The sequence below is a fragment of the Dermochelys coriacea genome, chromosome 6, assembly GCF_009764565.3.
Source record: "Dermochelys coriacea isolate rDerCor1 chromosome 6, rDerCor1.pri.v4, whole genome shotgun sequence".
Lineage (NCBI taxonomy): Eukaryota > Metazoa > Chordata > Testudines > Dermochelyidae > Dermochelys > Dermochelys coriacea.
In genome coordinates this window covers 21845866-21866210 of record NC_050073.1, presented here as the reverse complement: position 1 = coordinate 21866210, position 20345 = coordinate 21845866, and the positions used below count along the sequence as shown (strand labels likewise).

Below are 20345 nucleotides of genomic sequence, written 5' to 3'. Positions count from 1 at the left end.
TAGTTATAACGTTTAATGGCACCTTAACTCCATGAATAGTTCCATTGCAGTCAGATAAACTCTCTAGAGCCAATGCAAGTCAGACAGCATGGAGGGGATTGTTCAATAACCAGCTCCTTAATCATAGCCCGTGGAGACACACATTTGATCATTTAATGTAAAATTGTTCCATGTTTACAGTCAAGTCAATCATTGATGAAGATGCTCTCAAGAAGAGTCTCCCATATAAAATATATAAATAAGGAACAATTTCTCATTTATTTACTGTAGAGATTTCATTAAACATCTGCCAGCTGACTCAGCCCTTCCCTGCAAACTGAAATATAAACTCAGATTAATATTTGCTTTTGCATCACATGCATGGGTGCACCTAAACCTCCATATAAAAGTTTCTGTGCAAACAACTTCAATGAATGCAGAATACATTTCTTTATTGAACTGACTGACTGCCAGTACACAGTCTTTTGTTTTAAACAGGCACTTGACCCTATTTTATATATCACGTGAACTTCCAAAATTAACCCTTTAGGAAAAGAAAGTCAGGATTTACTATTGCTAGATATTGATTCATATTGTAGTGGGAATTCCCAATGCAGGATTAACTGCTTATAAATTAACCATAGCTTTTGTCATCAGATACAAGAGAAATGCAGATTTGTTCTAGCAGGCAAGTAAGGTAATCCAATGCCAGTGATGATCAGTTTTATGTTCCAAGATAGCATGAAACAAACGTATCAAATACAACTGGTTATGTTAACATAAGGGGTTTCACTGAATTTGGTACCACGCACCCAATATGAAATATTACACTTACTTATCATACTAACTGCACTATAATTTTGAAGGAGATATTATAAAAAGTGAATGTTATTGTTATTGCAGAAATGTCTACAACTAATACAAAATTCCATTTATTGAAAAGGAGGATTGTAGAATTGTAGATGGACTCAAACCCCTCTCTCTTCCCCCCCTCACAGAAGCAGCCTACTAAGCATGAAATTAAACTTATAAATGGTGTCATATACATAGTGGTTGCCATTAAAATCTAGTTTAGGAATATATCATATGCCCATTATTGTAATACTAACACTAGTCTTAGTATATGAAAAATTGATCTCTCAGATACTACTTGGCCATTTTTTACTTTTTAAGTGATCACTGTATATAGAAGCAGTATATTTTTTAAACAACTGGTATTCATCTGTAAACTGTTGAGGAGCTTTTTTAATATTAATTTTAAAGTCACTATAGAGAATATTTTTACGCACTGAGAAGAATTTTAAATTTCCCATTTTTTAAAGATCATATTGAGATTGCACTTGAGTGCTGTATTGGTTGAAGCATAAGTCTACAGAGATTCTGTAGTGAGTATTAGCAGAAGAGTATACACCTCCCAAATTTCCGTACAGCAGCTATCAATATTCAATATCATATCCAGCTTCTGTGGTTGCAAACAATTAAACATGCTGGGAAAACCGGTGCTGTAAAATATAGACCATTTCTTGTTAATAGTTTTCTGCACATAGACAGTTGAATAAGGTGTACAGAAACATATAGCAAATGCATAAGTGTTATTTGTTTTTGAGTCAAGTGGGCAATTTAAGTTTTAATTTCTTTTCTGTGATTCAACAACTTGAATAATTCTTTAAAAAAGGTTTTCTTGCTACAGTTTGAAGACAGAGATTTCTGTCAAAGATCCTGAAAATGCTTCCTCAGGCATTAGAGGTGATAATAGGTAGAGAGAGAGAGAGAGAGACATTAGCAAATAACATTAAAAGGGGAAGAATTAACTTCACTGTCTTACTATTGGTTTAAAACACATTCCAGATTAGAAACATCATGGAAAGATACACTTTTACTAGACATAGAATCATAGAATATCAGGGTTGGAAGGGACCTCAGGAGGTCATCTAGTCCAACCCCTTGCTCAAAGCAGGACCAATCCCCAACAAAATCATCCCAGCCAGGGCTTTGTCAAGCCCGACCTTAAAAACTTCTAAGGAAGGAGATTCCACCACGTCCCAAGGTAACGCATTCCAGTGTTTCACCGCCCTCCTAGTAAAAAAAGTTTTTCCTAATATCCAACCTAAACCTCCCCCACTGCAATTTGAGACCATCACTCCTTGTTCTGTCATCTGCTACCACTGAGAACAGTCTAGATCCATCCTCTTTGGAACCCCCTTTCAGGTAGCTGAAAGCAGCTGTCAAATCCCCCCCTCATTCTTCTCTTCCGCAGACTAAACAATCCCAGTTCCCTCAGCCTCTCCTCATAAGTCATGTGTTCCAGTCCCCTAATCATTTTTGTTGCCCTCCGCTGGACGTTTTCCAATTTTTCCACATCCTTCTTGTAGTACACAGTACTCCAGATGAGGCCTCACCAATGTCAAATAGAGGGGAACGATCACATCCCTCAATCTGTTGGCAATGTCCCTACTTATACATCCCAAAATGCCATTGGCCTTCTTGGCAACAAGGGCACACTCATAACCAGCTTCTCGTCCACTGTAACCTCTAGGTCCTTTTCTGCAGAACTGCTGCCTAGCCATTCGGTCCCTAGTCTGTAGCGGTGCATCCCACATTGCTCCAGAGTACAAATATGTATGAATAGAAGAGGGGGTCCTTTTCCTGCCTATAGGAAGGTAAATGTTCTATATAACATAATGGTTATACACTTAAATCAATGGGCACACCCTTAAAGCAAGGGCATTTGGAAGCTTAATAGCACAAGTGAGGTTTAAGAGATAACAGTGTGTACTAACAGGTTTCAGAGTAGCAGCCGTGTTAGTCTGTATTCGCAAAAAGAAAAGGAGGACTTGTGGCACCTTAGAGACTAACAAATTTATTTGAGCATAAGCTTTCGTGAGCTACAGCTCACTTCATCGGATGAATTTGGTGGAAAATACAGAGGGGATATTTATATACACACACAGAGAACATTAAACAATGTGTTTTATCATACACACTGTAAGGAGAGTGATCACTTAAGATGAGCTAAAATATCTTATCAAGGGAAACTCCACTTACCTAACAAAAAAGGAACATGAACTTGCAGGACAGTTAAATATATTCATTTATATACCCAGAAATATGCAAGGATGCAGTATGGCTAGTGGTGAAAGGAAGAGTTTGGGTGTCAGGAGATCCACATTCACTCTGGACTCTAGCTCAGCATGTAATCTTGGACAAATAATATTTCTGTCTCTGATTTTCCCCAGCTATAGGTGGGGATAATGTTATGCGCCCCCATTAACTTTGTAAAATGCTTTGAGATCTTTGACAAAAGGCACTACATAAATATGAAGTACAGTGTTATCATGATATAGTAAATGATGACTGGTTCTGAGCCAAATACCAGTAAAATACTAGCAGATGAATACAGAAGAATTAGAGATTATAACATAGGGCCCAATTATCTCATGTACACAAATGCACAGTGAACTCAGAAATAACTCCATTGATATCTCTAGGTTTATACTAGTGTAATATTTATGGAAGTGAGAATGGACTGAAGTCCATAGTGTTGAAAACGGATCATCATATTTTCTGTCCTGAATGCAATGCTTTAACTAGTTACTGCTCAAATGGGGGACAAAAATCACAATTTGTCTTATTACACATCTATCATAAGGCCCATTATGGCAGCTTTTTCCTTAAGTAGCCAACCACAGAGCGACAGGTAAATCCTACCTTAGTTTCCCTTTCTTTAGTCGACCAACTTGCCCATCCTTTCCACAGACCAGACCAGCAGCCATCTCATGTGCCCAAGAATGGAATCCTGTCCCTCTCAGAGTTCAATAAAATCCCAATTTCCAGGAATCATTTATTACTTTAAGTGCAGCCATTCGCAGATCCCACCAAGTGAAACAGCTCACAAACCCCAAAGTAAAACAAGATAAAAGACAGTAATTCACCAGCTCTGCCATCCCTATCTTGGGATCTCCACTCTCCAAGTCCCGTATCTAGGAGGTCACAATCCCTGTTCCATGATTCCTGTGTGTGTCCCTATTCCAGAGTCTACACTGCACTGGCCTTTTCGATTTCTTGCAACTCTTCTGCCATAATCCTCATCTCTGGTCTTCTCCAAGTGGGCTCCCCACAGCCTTGTGCTCCCCATGCCTATGACTGCTGAGTTCCTGCAGAGTCACCCTCTTCTCTTGGGTTTGGCCTGCCCTGGATCTTTCCTTTTACCTAAAGACTGCCATATGAGTCTTCAACCCGGTAGGGTTTCCCCTGCTCCAGTCAGTCCTGTCCCACCAACTCTCTACAGTTCTTCCTCTGCACCAGCTCATCCCCTCCCCACTCCTGTTCTCTGAGGGGGCTCATGCAGCTCACTTCAGGGAACCCTCACCATCTCGCTGCCGCTTGCTTCTTCTTTCTACTTCCTGGCTTTTTATCAGTGCTCATGTCCTGCCAGAACACTCTGGGATGCTATTATGGCACTTTCTGGGGGAGCTGGAATGGTGTCTTATGGCATTTCCAGTCCTTTTGGCACTGGCAATCCAGCACTTCTCAAGCACAGCACTCACCCTCTGTATTTTATAGATGCTGCTAGGTGTTGTCTATCTGATCCTGCTGGGAGGCAGCTACTGTAGTTAGGTACAGGAGAATTGGACTTGTTCCCTTTTAAAGGGACCAGTCACCCTATGACAGCACACCTACACTTATTTTTGAAGAAGCTTGGCAATATTGTGACAACAAATGAATTGCCTCCCTGAGAATTAGAATCTAGGCCTTGAATATGGACCCACAAGTTCAAGACAACAGGTGCTTAGAGTGTGGTGGAGATATTGCCCTGAGCTTTGCATTTGTCTTTAGCCATCCCCTTGGCAAACACAGGTAGCAGCTTTGATGAGCCCTAGAGAAAGCGGGGTATCTATTGAAGAGAAAGCCCCAGGCAGATCCTCAGCTGGACCTGTTCCCTTTTAAAGGGACCAGTCACCTATGGCAGTACACCTACACTTATTTTTGAAGAAGCTTGGCAGTATTGTGACAACAAATGAATGATCCCCCTGTGAAGATTCATCTCCCATTGAAGTCAATGGAAGTCCTTCCATTGTTTTCAGTGGACTTTGGTTTAGGTCCTGAGAGATTAAAGAAAGGACAAACTCCAGGAAGAGAAGTGGTGCAGTCTTATTTGAAACAGTCTCAAATGGTTCAGACATGCTGCATCAGAAATTCTGGGTGTTCAGAATACAGGGTCTGATTGCCCTCTCATCCTGAATTTGCACCTGTGTGGCTTCATTCATTTCTACAGGGTTATTCTGGATGTACACTGGTGTAAGGGAAAGAAGAAACACATGCATAATGAATAAGCATGTACAGGAATTGAATGTTTTAAATTCCAGGTAACAGGGCAGAATTTTAACAAGTCACAAAAATACAGATTCAGCAAATGAGAATTAAGAAAGAATAGGAGAAAACACATACGCAGAGACATATTAATCCAATGAACATAATGTACATACCATCCAAAATAATGTCCCTGTGGCCAGAGTTGCATATTGTTCAATTGTAGAAAGCACACTGAATATGAGGCAGATCAGCACTATAAGGAAACTGAAAAAAAAATTGTAAACATTACTAAATATCTTATCCTATATTAGTAAAAAAAAATAGTTGGGGGGAGGAAGGGCAGGCAAAATAAGCTAAATTTTAATTTAATTATTTCTTTAATTTCTTTTGTACCTACGGAAATAATTTCTTTTAAACATAATTGTAACAATTAGGGAGCCATTTTTATTTTTTTGGAACTATTTATTTATTTATTTTCAAACATGGAGTAAATTTGTTTTGTTTAGTTGAAACTTGTCTGGGGAAGTTTTCTTCTTACAAGAATGCCACTGGATAAGAAAAAAGAATGTTTGGACATTTTTATCAGGAAGACCCGGAAATTCCATGTAGTAAGTCAAACCTCTTCAAACCCTAACCTGTTTTGGACACTGAATTTGTGTTATAGTCCTGTTTTTGGCATACCTTTTGAATTACTTAAAACTGATTTCCAGTGGGAGTCACAGGAATATTTCAATCTGTATTTTACATGAGTTTTTGGTCTTTCAACAATTATTTTAAGAAACTCATTTTTTGAGAACTATTATTCCATTTACATCTGTTTTGTTTTTTTAAAATTGTGACATTTAAATATTGTCATAGGATTATATACATTGCTACCAGATTGTCATTTTATACATTTTGCAAGTCATTTGGCATATATCTTTTGACATACAAGGAGTAAGGTTACAATGACTCATCAGCCTTTTTTGGTCTATAGATCAAAACCTATGAGGTAATTTATTTATTTTATATAGGTTTATAGTGTCCCTCTTGACTATATTTGAATAAATAATTTTATTTTTAAAAACTTTGTTTAATTAATTAATTAGATTTCCCAGTGACTGACAAATATATATCTGATTCATAGAGGAAAGAAGTCACAAGCGTAGCTCTGAATTCAAAGAGTCCCTCTAGAATTTTATCAAGTTGTGGAAAAGAATTAATCTCTAATTCTAATAATGGTTTTAGTTGACATCTAATGGGAGAGTTAATAGGGCAGTCAAATTTCTGTTTAAGTAAACCAAGTGGATTACACTAAACATCTTCAGCATTAGGTTAGAAGGTGTCAGAGAGTTGGAAAATGGGCATTCAGAGAATTGGGATTCTATTATAAATTGTATGTCATTTTTGAATCCCAAAGAACTGATCAAATTACAAATGTTCCATGGCAGCTACAGTTTCATACTATCCATCTGCATATTTTCTGTTGCTCAACTAACTGCTAGGGCTTGTCTGCACAGGGGTGGGACGTAAATTCTAGTCTGCCCTAGAGTGTTGCACGCTAACTGGCCTCGGTAGACCCTGCTGGCAGGCACAAGAAGTTCCCTAGCATGCTTCAATGTATTACTGTTATAGAAATTATAAATAAAGTAGATTTAGATTATATATAATCTGTTAAGAATACAAGGCAATACAGCATTCAATGGTATGTGACGAGATCAGTGGTTCTATATTTATTTTAATTAATATAAAATTTTAATTAGGTTACTTAGTACATAATAATGGCCCAGATGGTCCTCCACAAAACCAAGCACAGAGAAGACCATCACACACAAAAGGGACCAAGCACCACATCCCCATCACCCTCGTTCCCACCATTAGACCAAGTGGAAGCCTCTCCATGCATTCCGGGTCCACTCTGGAGGTGAGAGAGAGTTGAGACTACACAGATCAGGAATAAGGCACTAAAACTGTGTGTGTGTTGGTGTGGGGTGGGGGTGACGTGGGGGCTAGTTAGATGCAGGTTGCAATTTGATCCCATGCAGAACTTCCAGAGCAGATAACACAGCTTGGGGGAACTGATGCTGGGAAACAGAGGGGTAGCTTGGTCCAGGGAAGCCAGTCCACTGGAAAACAGACCTGGTGTAAAACCATAGGGCCACTATCTAGATAGCCCTGGCTCTCACATAGACTGGGAGACCCACCAAGTTTGTGGGGCAGATCCTACAGCGTTTGCCATGGGGCTGAGCTGTGTGCATGCGCACACTGATTATACCCATCCAATGGGATAATATGGGGACGTTCCTTGGAGATTTCCTCCCACTTTTAGTAGGAAGGGATGGACTTGGATCAATACATTCAGAGGAAGACGCTGGCTAAATATCTTAATCAAAAATAATCTCACTAGTTATCACAAGTAGATAAGTTATAAAATATTAAAGTGTAAACAAATGAGGACTGGCAACATAAAACATATTTGAGATATTAGTAGTTATAGTATAAGTATTTCTAATTTATCTAGAGTACTATAAGACCCTCATTACAATAATATCTGAGCACCCCACACTCTTTAATATATTTATCCTCATGACACCCCTGCGAGGTAAGGCAGTTGTATTATCCCCATTTTACAGATGAAGAACCAAGACAGAGAGGCTAAAACTCTGATCCACAAAGACTGAGGTAGCCCAGGCTCCCTATACAATGAATGGAAGAGATGGGCACCTTAGAATGCCATCCACAAAAGCCAGCACAGTAGGCAGGGAGCAACCAAAGCTAGCCAATGGAAGATGCCAGTGAGAGGGGTATGTTCTAAACCCCTTCCCCTTATGGAAATAGGCACCTAAATCAGGGCTGGAGGGAAGTGCCTATTTCTGCTGGCAATTCATGAATGGGAACCCGTCTCCTGGAGTCAAGCTGCTTAGGCACTTAAGTTGTTTTTTTGTGAGAGTGAGTTAGGCGTGTACCTCACTCCACAAAAAATGGCTGAGTGTGAAGGAGGAAGAAGTAGTGGTGGTGCTGGTGCCCACCTTTAACTTTTAGTCCAGTGGGCAGAGCACTTACCTTGGATGTGCGAGAGCAGGCTTAAATCCCCCCACCCTCTTCTGCCTGATGGGGAGAAAGGATTTCTCCTGCCACCTCTCAGGCATTATGGATACTATTATGAAACTCTTCTAAGGGCATGGGGAGGGATGTTTGTGTTTAGACTTTTCTTTCTTGTTTCACACAGATTAGGCTAATAAGCAGAGAAAAAGGAATTTGAACTTCTCTGTTTAAAAGAAAAAAAATCACAATTCAGATGTATGCAGAGAGCAGTTTGCATTTCATCACCATATATACCCAGTGTTGATTGCAGGTTTTAAGATATATATCAGACATGTGGTAATGGAGAACATATGGTTATGGATGAAATATAAGTTCACCTAGGATTCTTGCAGAAGAATCACACATCTTGCTCAACCAGTCTCATTCAAGTTTTTCTTTTCCCTCACTGCTGTTATTTATCTTCCTGCTGGCATCACAATACCTTTGATATAACAGATTTATTTACTTCCTCCAAGCAACCCTAACCCTCTGGTTTTCCTTTTGGTTTCTTCAAATTTGCAAATGAAATTCATGGTATTGAAAATGAAGGATTTACAGCACTGGCTTGAGCCAAATGGAATCACAAATCATAAAAACTTTCCCACGTAGTTGTGTCAATATATATGAGACACATATACATGGTGAGGAGTTGTAAAGGCAAAGAGGTTAATACTGCCAGTATTTTAAACAAAGGTCTCCCACAGAAGTGATGAAAATTTACCAGTTCAGGCAGAAAATCTGCTCACCTGTTGCTTGTCGTAACAATGGATGATAAAGAAAAACTAATGATATTTTACTTGTCTACCAAAAAAAAATGTTCTTTGCGATAGCTATATGTTTTGTCCCTCCTAACTAGAAATAACAGATGCACAGAGAAGATAGTTTGGCACCAGGATGTAGCTAATAGTTTGAAATCTGTACACACATTACCCAAGCAACTGTTCACCCCATTTGTACTCTCTAAAGTCTCCCAGGGAAGACATGCCATGAGAAATAGCACAGTCACTAGCTAATACAAGTGGGTGCAGATGCATATAAATATCTAATGGTGTCTTAGTAAAAAGCCTGACAAATGCTAAGAGTTGCCTTCAAGAAAACTGAAGTTGAATGCAGTGTTGTATATGGCATATGCCTTCCAGCATCCATGACTGAGAATAACAAGAACGACAACCACTGGTTGACTCACCTGTTACAAGATTTACTCAGTTAATAAATTTGACCACCAGATGGCAACACATCACTTTCCTCTTTCAGAAAAGGTTATTATTTGACTTTTTCCAAACAGCAATAAACACCAGCAAAATCTAGTCAATGAGAAATGGTGCAAATCTGCATCTATTGCATACAGTCGGTGAAAAGAAAACTCCTACCTGAGGAGAATTTTTTCCATACAATAGCTCATGGTAGTCAGCAAGGAGTTAATTTTGGATTATGTCTGAGCACACCCTTGCAAGAAAGGGTAGAAAATAGGTGTTGCTTCATATTGCTGTGAAGCAGAACACATCAGGGTTAAGGCAGTTATGCATGAGAAATAATACTCCCTGTGGGTCATTGTCTCAATTAATTGCACAGCACAGAAGCACTTTTTCTGCATTTGCCTGATGTACCCGTTTCTCTCCAGGGTCAGCCCTAGGCATAGACTAAAGGGCCCAATCCAGTGCCCATTGGAGTCTTTTGATTGACTTTAATGAGCACTGTATCAGGGCCTACGATTCTACATCCAGGTGGGCATCCCAGGGGAACACTGTGGTCGGTCCCAACCATGGCAGTCCTGAATCACTCTGATGCCTGAAGAATCTTTGCTGATCTAAGTCTTCTTCTGTCGTGGTACAGAACTGAGCACAAACCTTTTTGAACCCGGAAATGATACAAATAGAAGACTAAATAGGTTACTGCTCGGGAGGGACCAGGGAGTGATGAGGAGGCACAACATTCTTGTAGGTGCTTAGGCCATAAGTGCACAGAAGTTTGACCCTTTTTCTCTTCATTCATATTGTATTAAATGCACTAGAGATATATTAAACAAGCATGGAAGTTACAGTTTTCCAGTGCCTAAAAGTCAAGGTGTTCAGACCGCACATCTACACTGCATCAGATTGTGCTTCCCAGCTCAGGTAGACAACCAGGCACTAGCTCTGCTCAAGCTACTGTGCTAAAAATAGCAGTGTAGCCAGGGATAGCAGTAGCTTGGGCTAGCTTCCCAAGAACAAACCCATCCGGACCCCCTGTGTATGCCCTTGGGTAGCTAGCCTGAGCTGCCGCCAGTGCCACCCCCAGCTATATTGCTATTTTTAGCATGCTAGCTCAAGCAGAGTGAATATGAGTTTGTCTATCCAAGCTGGGAAGCTCTCTCCCAGCTGCAGTGCAGATGTATACAGAGTAATGGATGCAATCACCACTGTGATTCTTCTCCCCTTGCACTATTTCCAAAAAAGGAAAGACAAAAGAAAACTGATCAGACAAAATAGGGGGGTTCAGTTTGACATTTAAAAGAATGCCTAACTGCCAGTCTGTGTTAAAAACAACAGATGATCAGCTTGTTTAGCACCCATGTTTAAAAACGGGGCAGAGAGGGCATTCGTGCTTATTATGCATGAGATATCAGAATGCATATTGAATGGACATACAGAATGTACCAACTGCTTTGATGGGAATGCATTCACATTTCTATGGGATTACAGGTGCAAAAATAAAATGCAAATGCATTATTTGTATATGGAAAACTGGATGCATGATTCACGAGCATGGTGCTAACAAAAATTCACACACCTGCGCAGTATGAAAGTTTCAAATACTTATAAATTAAGTCCTTTGTGAAACAAAAAGCAAATTTCTTCAAACATATCAGAATTTGAGATGGCTGGGAATTTGCCATTGGGATGATTAAAGAAGCAGAAGGAACCCTGTGAGTTATATCAGCAAAGAAAAAACTAAAAGTATCTTTATTTCAAATCTGGTGTAACACAGAGCTTCTCTCACATTCGGACAGCTCACACATGATCGAATGGAATGTTATCCAACTTCTCCCTGCACCCCCAAAGAAAATTCACCACGAGGCTGAGAAGCAATAAAAGAAATTGCAGACTAAAGGATAATTTAATAGGAAAGATAAAAGCTCCTGAAAATACAGGCCTCTCATGGCAATGCCTGCTCAACCACCAATTAAGTGGTGGTAGTGGGATACTAGAATATGCACTAATGGTCTACAATAACCAGCAAGAGCAAGTTCTAAGCCCTCCTCTTGAGTGGTGGCTTGAATTAATTTTGTGGTTTTTTAAAACATGCTTTTCTAATGTTTAAAACTATTTTTAAAAGGAGATTTAAAATGAAGGTGGTTTTAACTGTATAAAGAATGCTTTCCTTCTGATAATTGAGTCCTTTGAGACTCAAGGAAGAGTATCCCAAACATCATTTGAAGGGCTTTGATCTATGTAAAAGTTCTTTGTAAGTTACAAGGGGGGGCTGGAAGATCCCACTATCCACCTGTAAACTATTTTATATTATTATTATTACCACCACCTACCTGTCATATATTGCTTTTTATCAGCAGATATCAAAGAAGGTCAGTAGCCTTATCCCCACTTTACAGACAGGGCAACCGAGGCACAAATAAATGTGACTTACCGAAGTCACCCAGCAGGCCCAGTGGCAGAGTCATGACTAGAACCCATGTTTCCCAAATCCTAGTCCAATGCTCTTCCACCAGGCCATACAATCTTGTTTCTGCATTTGTCTTGTGTAAATTATACAACCATGGCATTCAAGGAAGATTTTTTGATGCCTTCGTGTGGGAGATTTATCTGGTACTCAGAGAACGGAGAGAGGTGCACAGAACTGGCATAAACAAGCACAAAATGCTGATTCAGAGTCCCAGGGCAGGTCTCGCTGAAGCAACACAAAACCCAAGTCATCTTGGCAGCATTACAAGGGCAGTGAAAGACAAACTGTTCTTAAACAAGAGGTTTTCTTTCAACACCAGGAATGTATGAGGTTAAAAATGAATAAATAAATAAAGATTTAGTCATCACCTCAAGTTCCATATCTTAGGGATGAAAATAAATTTCTCTCAGGTTGGCATGGAAAGATACTTGTAAAGGTGCCACCTGTTTTTGAAGTGGCAAGAGCAAATGCTAATGCATTGGCAGGAAAATCCCTATATTGGCAAGTCTGCTTTAAAATCAATGCCTATATGTAAAATATGTACTGACATTCAGTCAAACCCTGTTCAGATAACAGTGCATTTCCAACTATCTAAAATTTTTATTTTTAAAATAAACATTAACAAGCACTTATTCTGCTTCCTGGAAGAGGAACTTTTGTAAGTTATTGCTATACAAAGCACTGACTGAAATAACTACTGTATATTGGATATTTACACATGCAAGAGAGCTTGAGATGTACCTATCTTTTCAGTTACATACTGCTTTCCCACAAACATACCCATGCAGCACCAGTCTCTTGTGCAAGCAGTGTCCTGAATGTCAGATGAAAGGATGGGATCCTTAGAGAAAAAAAATGAGGAGTACTTGTGGTACCTTAGAGACTAACAAATTTATTTGGGCATAAGCTTTCGTCGGCTAAAACCCACTTCATTGGATGCATGCAGTGGAAAATACAGTAGGAAAATATATATACACGGAGAACAAGAAAAAATGGGTGTTGCCATACCAACTATAATGAGACCAATCAATTAAGGTGGGCTATTATCAGTAGAAGAAAAAAAAAACCTGAAAACAATCTGAAACCTGCAATCTTAGAGAAAGTCATCTATGCTATCCAGGAATTTATCTGAGGGGAAACTTATTCCCCAGTTCTCCCTGTTAATATTAACACACAACTCCATTAATAAGGAAAGGGACTCCTACCATCACAGCTAGAATAGCAATTCAGTCCTGGCAGCAGCACATTGTACAATCACGGTCTAGTGCAGTGCAAAAAAATTAGAGGTTGAAGAAATCTCTTAGGTCATCGTGTCTATTGCCTTTCAAATGCAAGAAGGCTCACTGCTGAAGATAATGTTTTGCCACCATATCATTAACTACCATTATGCTGCCAAATGATCAACATCTGTATTTCAATGACAACTTTGGTCTGTGCCCTCTGATGACTGTCAGACATTTTCTAAGTTTGCTAACAATTTCCATAACATGTTTAAGAAAATATTTTAGGGTGTTTCTTGCGCTGTCTCTCACCCCCCCCCCATTCTTTTAATGCATCATTTCAGTCAGAAATGAAGGGCCATATTCTCTGGCATGTTCTCTTTCCTGCGTGCCACTCAAAGAGCACAAAGGGAATGAAATCTATTCAGCTGAGGATTTCTCTGGTGTGGAGGAATCCCCTGCAGGCATAAAGATGGCTTAACCAGCTCCTCCACCACCACCCCAACACAACAAAACAAGGAGGGGAGTGGCCAGAGGATGCTTTGCTTTGGCAATTCCCAGATGTTGGTGAGCTCCTTGTAAACTGTATTAGCTGCTGGGGTTTAGAGCAGCCTTCAAGCTGCTCTAAACTCCGATGGAGTTGTGGCCAGTATAAAACCAGACAGAGAACCTAGGCCATCATTTTATCAGGTAACAAATGTAAGAAAAATGTACAGGGACTAGAATTGTGGGCATGGCTCTACACAGACATTGTTTGCAAGAAAGTGTTCTTAATGAAAAGATACAAACAATAGGAAACAAAGATATAGTCAATCACAGTTTGGACGCAAGCCTGACGTTTATTTACATCTCAGCACACATGCTGTACACATTCAGATCAAAGGATTGTTTTAAATCTAGTTTCTGTTCTGGAATACACAATATTATTAACAACTTTGCCCTATTGAGAGAGTTTGGGTAGGAGGGTAGGTCACTTGGCAGCATTGGATGCATTCAGAGCATAGCTGGGTGGAAAAACATCAGTGTTAATGAAAATTAGTATTCATGGTTGTTTTTTTTAATTGCTTCATTCTCCATTTAAATTTTTCATAAGAAGGGAAACGCTTGCCACCATTTTTTGTCATGCAAATCAGTTTTTGCTTTGAGAACATTGTACCTGAATTTCCTCTGATAATGAAGAGCAAATTTTTTCCATGAAAAAAATGTCATTATCAGAGAAGCACGTTTCCATGTTCACTGCAAAAGTTGTGCTTGCTAATAGATAAGACGAAAATAATGCCCTGAATCTAATTCTGTAATACTCCAGAAACATCTATTTCCATATGCAAATTCCTGCTACGTTTTGCACTTCTCCAATCCTTGGAGCAAGACTACTGAGTGATGCTTTGTAGGAAAATAAAATATCCACAAAGCCATTTGATCCTGTAATGAAAGTCTGCAATGTTTTCACAAAATAAGGGAAAGTCTTCATTACAAATTTTTTCCTGCCTTTCTGTGACTGAAGTGTCAACATGACATTAACATAGCTCTTTGCATGCCAATTCCAAGTAGTTTATATTCTAAGGCTCTCACCCTGTAACAGCCTCTAATAGATCACTGGATCCATACAAAGCTCCATTGAACTGGCTCTGCAGAGCCACATCTGTCTGCTCACACGGAGCTCAGGGCTAATAAATACAAGGATTTATTCTTTGATCTAAAGGAGATTCTCCAACAACGTACATAACTACAGTGTTCACTTAATTAACTTTTTCCAAAGCTTCTTCCTGTGTATAGCATGCTGTCTGGATTTGTAACTGGATCTAATGTACAGTTCAACAAAGATATCAAAATGTTCTCCTGACCTCCAGACAGACATAATTTATGGGTTACACCCCAGTTGAGTAATTCAGCAACATTTTTAAATAACTTGAATAAATGCATCCTGCCAAATTGTTTTTTCATAAATCAGTACTGAATGCCAGTTATTTATGGAGCATCCCTGGAACAATGTCCAAATGCTAATGGCTAGTGTTATGATGTAACGCAAATTACCACCACCTTTTCCAAAAAGCAGTTCATGGCCCATTTCAGACTTGCTAAATCACATTTTTGGTGATACAAAATTACTACTTCCTTTAAAGGTAGAAGAAAAAAAAATACTAGAGCCAGATTCCTCTGGGAGCAAGGAGTATATTCTTTACAGTAACAAAGTATAAATTCAGAAAAGAAATTAATCATCTGGACTATGCCTTTGTCCTCAAAGTCAACTAACTTCTAATACTCAACTTCAAATAACTAATCCTAGGAAAGCCTCAATAGTGTTCTGAAGGGTAAACACATTTTTTTACATGCCCCACTTATAGGATCAATCTTCAAGTTTGGCCAAGCCATACTTAATGCAGGACCAGAGAGCTGGGGACAAAGATGTCACTTACACCATAAACCCCTGGGGGAGAGGGGGGTCATCTAAGAGTCCCTGGCACAAGTTAGAGCAGCTTCAGGACTATGCATCAGCTAGGGATTCCCAGTCAGAAGGACTACCCCTACACTGAAAGGAAGGCATACCCTTAAGTGCATTTCTGGATGGGGGCCAAAGCACTCTTTGCAGGCTCAAGTTCTTTGACTGCTGCTTTATAACTACAATACTTAGTTTTTATATAGCACTTTACATGTTCAAAGTGCTATCAAAATACTAACAAATGAATTCCTATAAATCATGTGCCTTAATCTGTGCATGCAGCCAGTATCACTGGAAATGTTACAAGTAATAAACAAGGCCAAAGGGAAAATACCACCTAGCTCTGACAAGCTATTGGTGCATGATCATAAGGATTGAGATGTTCTTCAACATTCTGTCAAGAATCAGGCTGCTTTAGCAATTCTGCACACAAAGGACCTGATCCAAGGCCCCGTCAATAAAAGTCCTTTAGATTTCATTGGGCTTTGGTTGAGACCTGGAAAGACTACTGCCATGCCAATGGCAAAACCCACATCTACCTATCATTAAGGATAGAAGACATATAAGGAAAGCATCTAATGACAAGTACATACAGCAATTTAAATAATAATTTGACAAAGGTTCTTGGGACAAATTCTTAGAAATTGAAAAGCTCAAATATAAAAAAAATGAAGTTAGTGGTTTTGAGTACAAAAGGGGAACATCTCAGATACCCATTCTTTTCTGCATTGCTTCTTTTTCCTTTCCGGATATTTTTCAGTAAGTCTCCTCATCACAAGGATGAATGATAGTATGAAATAAATATATTACTCTCTCACACACAGTCCCACATATATAAATATATTACACTCAAAAAACCTGTGTTAAAAGATCATTAACACTGCTAAGTCAAGCACTCAGAAGTAAAGAAATGCCAAAATTAAGGTTGCTTGTGCAACTGTAATTTGACACCCTTTGTGTACATGCATTACGATACAGTCTTTAATTACATGATCACAAGCTATTTTGTTCCATAGGACCCTGCCTCATTCACTGCACATGATGGATGGATTTCAGTTAACGAGCAGCTATTCAATATTGTTTTCTCCTCATAGTTCGGTGTGACCCCCATGCTTTATTTACCAAACACTATTCAAACCCTGCTCTGAAACCAGAATAAATTAATTTTATCATAGGCTTTTCTATGGTGCTCATTATTATAGTACCTAAGGTTTTTTGGCAAACAATTTATTTATTTTCACAACATCCTTGTGAGATGAAGAAGTATTATCCCTATTTTACGAACTGAGGCAGAGAGAAATTAAGGTCAAAAGTACCCAAAATGAGTGGGTACCCAATTTGAAATACCTAGAAACTAATTTTTCAGAGTACTTAGCATTATACAGCACTTAATATGTTCAAAGCACAACTCACAATTATTTCAGCTGCATATTGAGTGCTCAGCACTTCTGCAAATCAGGTTCCAGGGTCTCAAGTGGTTTTCAGAAAACGAGAACGCACTATTAGTAACCACCTGCAAAAAGTTTGGTTCAAGTGCCTTGCTCAACACCACACAGGAACACTGTGATGGAGACAGGGATAGAATCCAGTTTTCCAAGGCAGCATTCAATTGCCTTAAGCATGAGACCATCCTTTCTCTTCCTACAATCTCCCACCTCATTCACTATACACATTCCAACATCTGAGCAAATGAAGCAGGGGACCTATAGACAAGTCTCTTTCACTACCCAACTTTAATTCACTCCCAGAGCAAGTCGATTCTGTATACTGAATGAGGCAGAGGTCCTGTGGAGAAAATAGTATGTGAGCATGTAATTAAATACTATCATAACACATACACACAAGGAGGCAGACAAAGTTGCACAGGCTATTTTAACTCTGGCATTTCCTAACTTTTGAGTGTTTGACTTTGTAATCTTAATATTATTTTATTGTCGTTTGTGTGTGAATATATAGATACATATATAATAGATACTGTATTTATAATTTCCTATATTTTTTAAAAAAGCAAATTGAAAAAAAGAGACTTGCTATCATATGGACACTCACATATGTCAGCAGCAAGATTAGAACCTTTAGAGCCGCAGCACAGACTTTTGCTGCTTGGAGGTAATCGGCACACAGATCTTGAAGCCATGCCTGTTGAGTTTGAGTGACAGCCTTATGCTCTGTACCACTGCACTGGAAGACCAGGCAGGGGAACTACAGCTGAAACCCCACAAACAGGGACTACACCTACTGACTTGATGGGATCACCTGACTAGCAATAGATTGCCAATTGGTCACTTATCATAAAGCTTCCTATTCCTGCTATGCCCCTTTTCTGAGCAACTAGTCACTAGGTCTGCTGCTGATCACACCCCTGAGACCAAATTCCTGCCTCCTCAGTTGGTTCCCACTCCCTCACCCTAACTCCAGTTATTGACTCTGGCTTGACCATTGGTGCGACTGACTCTGATTTGATCCTTGGCATAACCCCGACCAGTAGCCTAACTCTACTCTGGGTTCTGACCAAAACTTGATTCTCTCATATGGGAGTCTTTCCATTGACTTGAATGAGCTTTGGGTCATTTTTTTCATGGTGATTTTGCTCAAACTTTACAGACCATGGTGGGCAAAGGAAATCCAAAATTCATAATATTATGAAACACAAATGGGCTCAAGCTGTCAAACAGATAACTAGTTTTTCTGTGTGTGAATGAAGCATAAGCGATAATGCATAAATGATACTTTCAGGTAGGTCTGCTCTGTATTTTCACAACAGCTTCTGATTAATGTGTTATAAAGTTGGAGGTGTCAGACTTTCAGGAAGTGTTATATCACATACCAGCAGCTCCCTTTGTTTTAACCAAGAACAACATTTGACTTGTGCTTTCTTGTGGTAGCAAATGAACTCGTTAACCCTTTCTGCCTGCTGGAGAAATAGGCTCTCCAAAAAAGTCTTCTAAATGTGTGTGTTAAATAAAATAAACCCTCATCTCTGCTGGGCTTCGTACCTTCTCCCCCAAGTGCCATTCCCCCAAACCCTCACCATTGGATTCTGTTTGTCTGCAACTCACCGGTGGGCAAGTATATGTAAAGTTTTCCGAGTAGCAGCCTGTGTTAGTCTGTATTTGCAAAAAGAAAAAGGAGTACTTGTGGCACCTTAGAGACTAACAAATTTATTAGAGCATAAGCTTTTGTGAGTTACAGCTCACTTCATCGGATGCATTTGGTGGAAAATACAGAGGGGAGATTGATATACACACTCCCCTGTGTATTTTCCACCAAATGCATCCGATGAAGTGAGCTGTAGCTCACGAAAGCTTATGCTCAAATAAATTTGTTAGTCTCTAAGGTGCCACAAATACTCCTTTTCTTTTTGTAAAGTTTTCTGAGTCACCAGTCTGTCCAATATGCAGCTGTATAATGCAAATACTAGTGCTGTAGCCTCAAACTTTTGATGAAATCATGTTTTGCTAAACAGCTTTTTAGTAGTCAATTTTGTTAAAGCAAAGTTTAACCTCTACTAAGGATACAGCTTTGATAGCTGTGAAAGGGTGACACAAATTGGAAGTACATTGTACTGCTCAGATTAAATGCTGGCAGATTCCTATCACATTAATCAACATCCATGATTCATAAGGTATTTACATATACAGAGTATGTTAGTTCATTAAAAATGCATGACAGCATCATTATTTAATCTCATATATCTTTGTGGTTTTAATGTCTTAAAGTTTCCATAAACTAACATTTAGTTTTCAGATTTTATTAGATAGTGGGATATAAAAAGGTATTCTCAGTTTGCAGACAGTAAAAAAGATTATACTGAATATCACAAGCTATAATAAAGTAGATCTCTAATTAAAAATACATTGCATTGCAAAGTGTACGGGAAAAATGGGATATTGTTTGCCTAACAAGTTATTTCATACTCTTCCCCACACTTTGCTGGGTTTCCACACTGGTTTCATTACTATGCTAGTGCACAGCAAAGTCTGTGGTATAATTTAGCTTGGGTGTCTAATTAACATTACATCAACACATCTTTTCCTGGACTGTCAATCTCTTTCTGGCTAATATTTTTGGATTGTTCCGCGGATGAAAATTCAGGTACATAGCAATACCTGGGAGAGAGAAAAAGGTAGAGTTTCTGTGGATGGAGGTAGCAGCCACTGGGAGCAAGGAGGAAGGGGGCCCAAAGCACAGATAGAAAGATTGGTAGCAAGCTAGAGCAGGAACTAAAGAGGATGACATGCTGGGAGAAGTGGATGATAGAGTAAGAGAGTCTGAGGGACGGACAGGTCTGTGTAAGCTACGCGTCAAAGGACGACATGAGCTCTGCAATCCTGTGTTTATAGAGCTATTCGCAATGTGTCATTGAAGTGGAATGTCAAGGATATAGGATTAAGTGCATATATTCTGGATATACCAACCAGTGGTTTGAAAAGTGGGGTGGGTGAGGAACTTTGCCTTGTTAAAAGCAGTGCAGACAAAACATAGATAAAATCTAATATGTTGTAATTTTTTAATTTAGTTATTTAAATTGTAGTAAGTTTTTCTTTTTTAAAAATAAATATCTTTAAAATGAAATCTGATTTGAATACAAAATATATTAAAGCCTAAACTTATATTATAATCTTAAAACATTTAAATAAAAATGAATATGCTAAATCCAAACATGAATT

General features: G+C 39.0%; 1 protein-coding gene across 2 annotated transcripts in view; it reads right to left on the bottom strand.

Moving 5' to 3' along the window:
* KCNQ1 (potassium voltage-gated channel subfamily Q member 1) overlaps positions 1 to 20345 on the bottom strand; it is a 553100-nt gene that overhangs the window by 449178 nt on the left and 83577 nt on the right. For both annotated transcript variants that reach the window (XM_038406492.2, XM_038406493.2), the window contains exon 2: positions 5466 to 5556. In XM_038406492.2, the coding sequence (XP_038262420.2) occupies positions 5466 to 5556 (91 nt within the window). The remainder of the gene's footprint in view (positions 1 to 5465; positions 5557 to 20345) is intronic.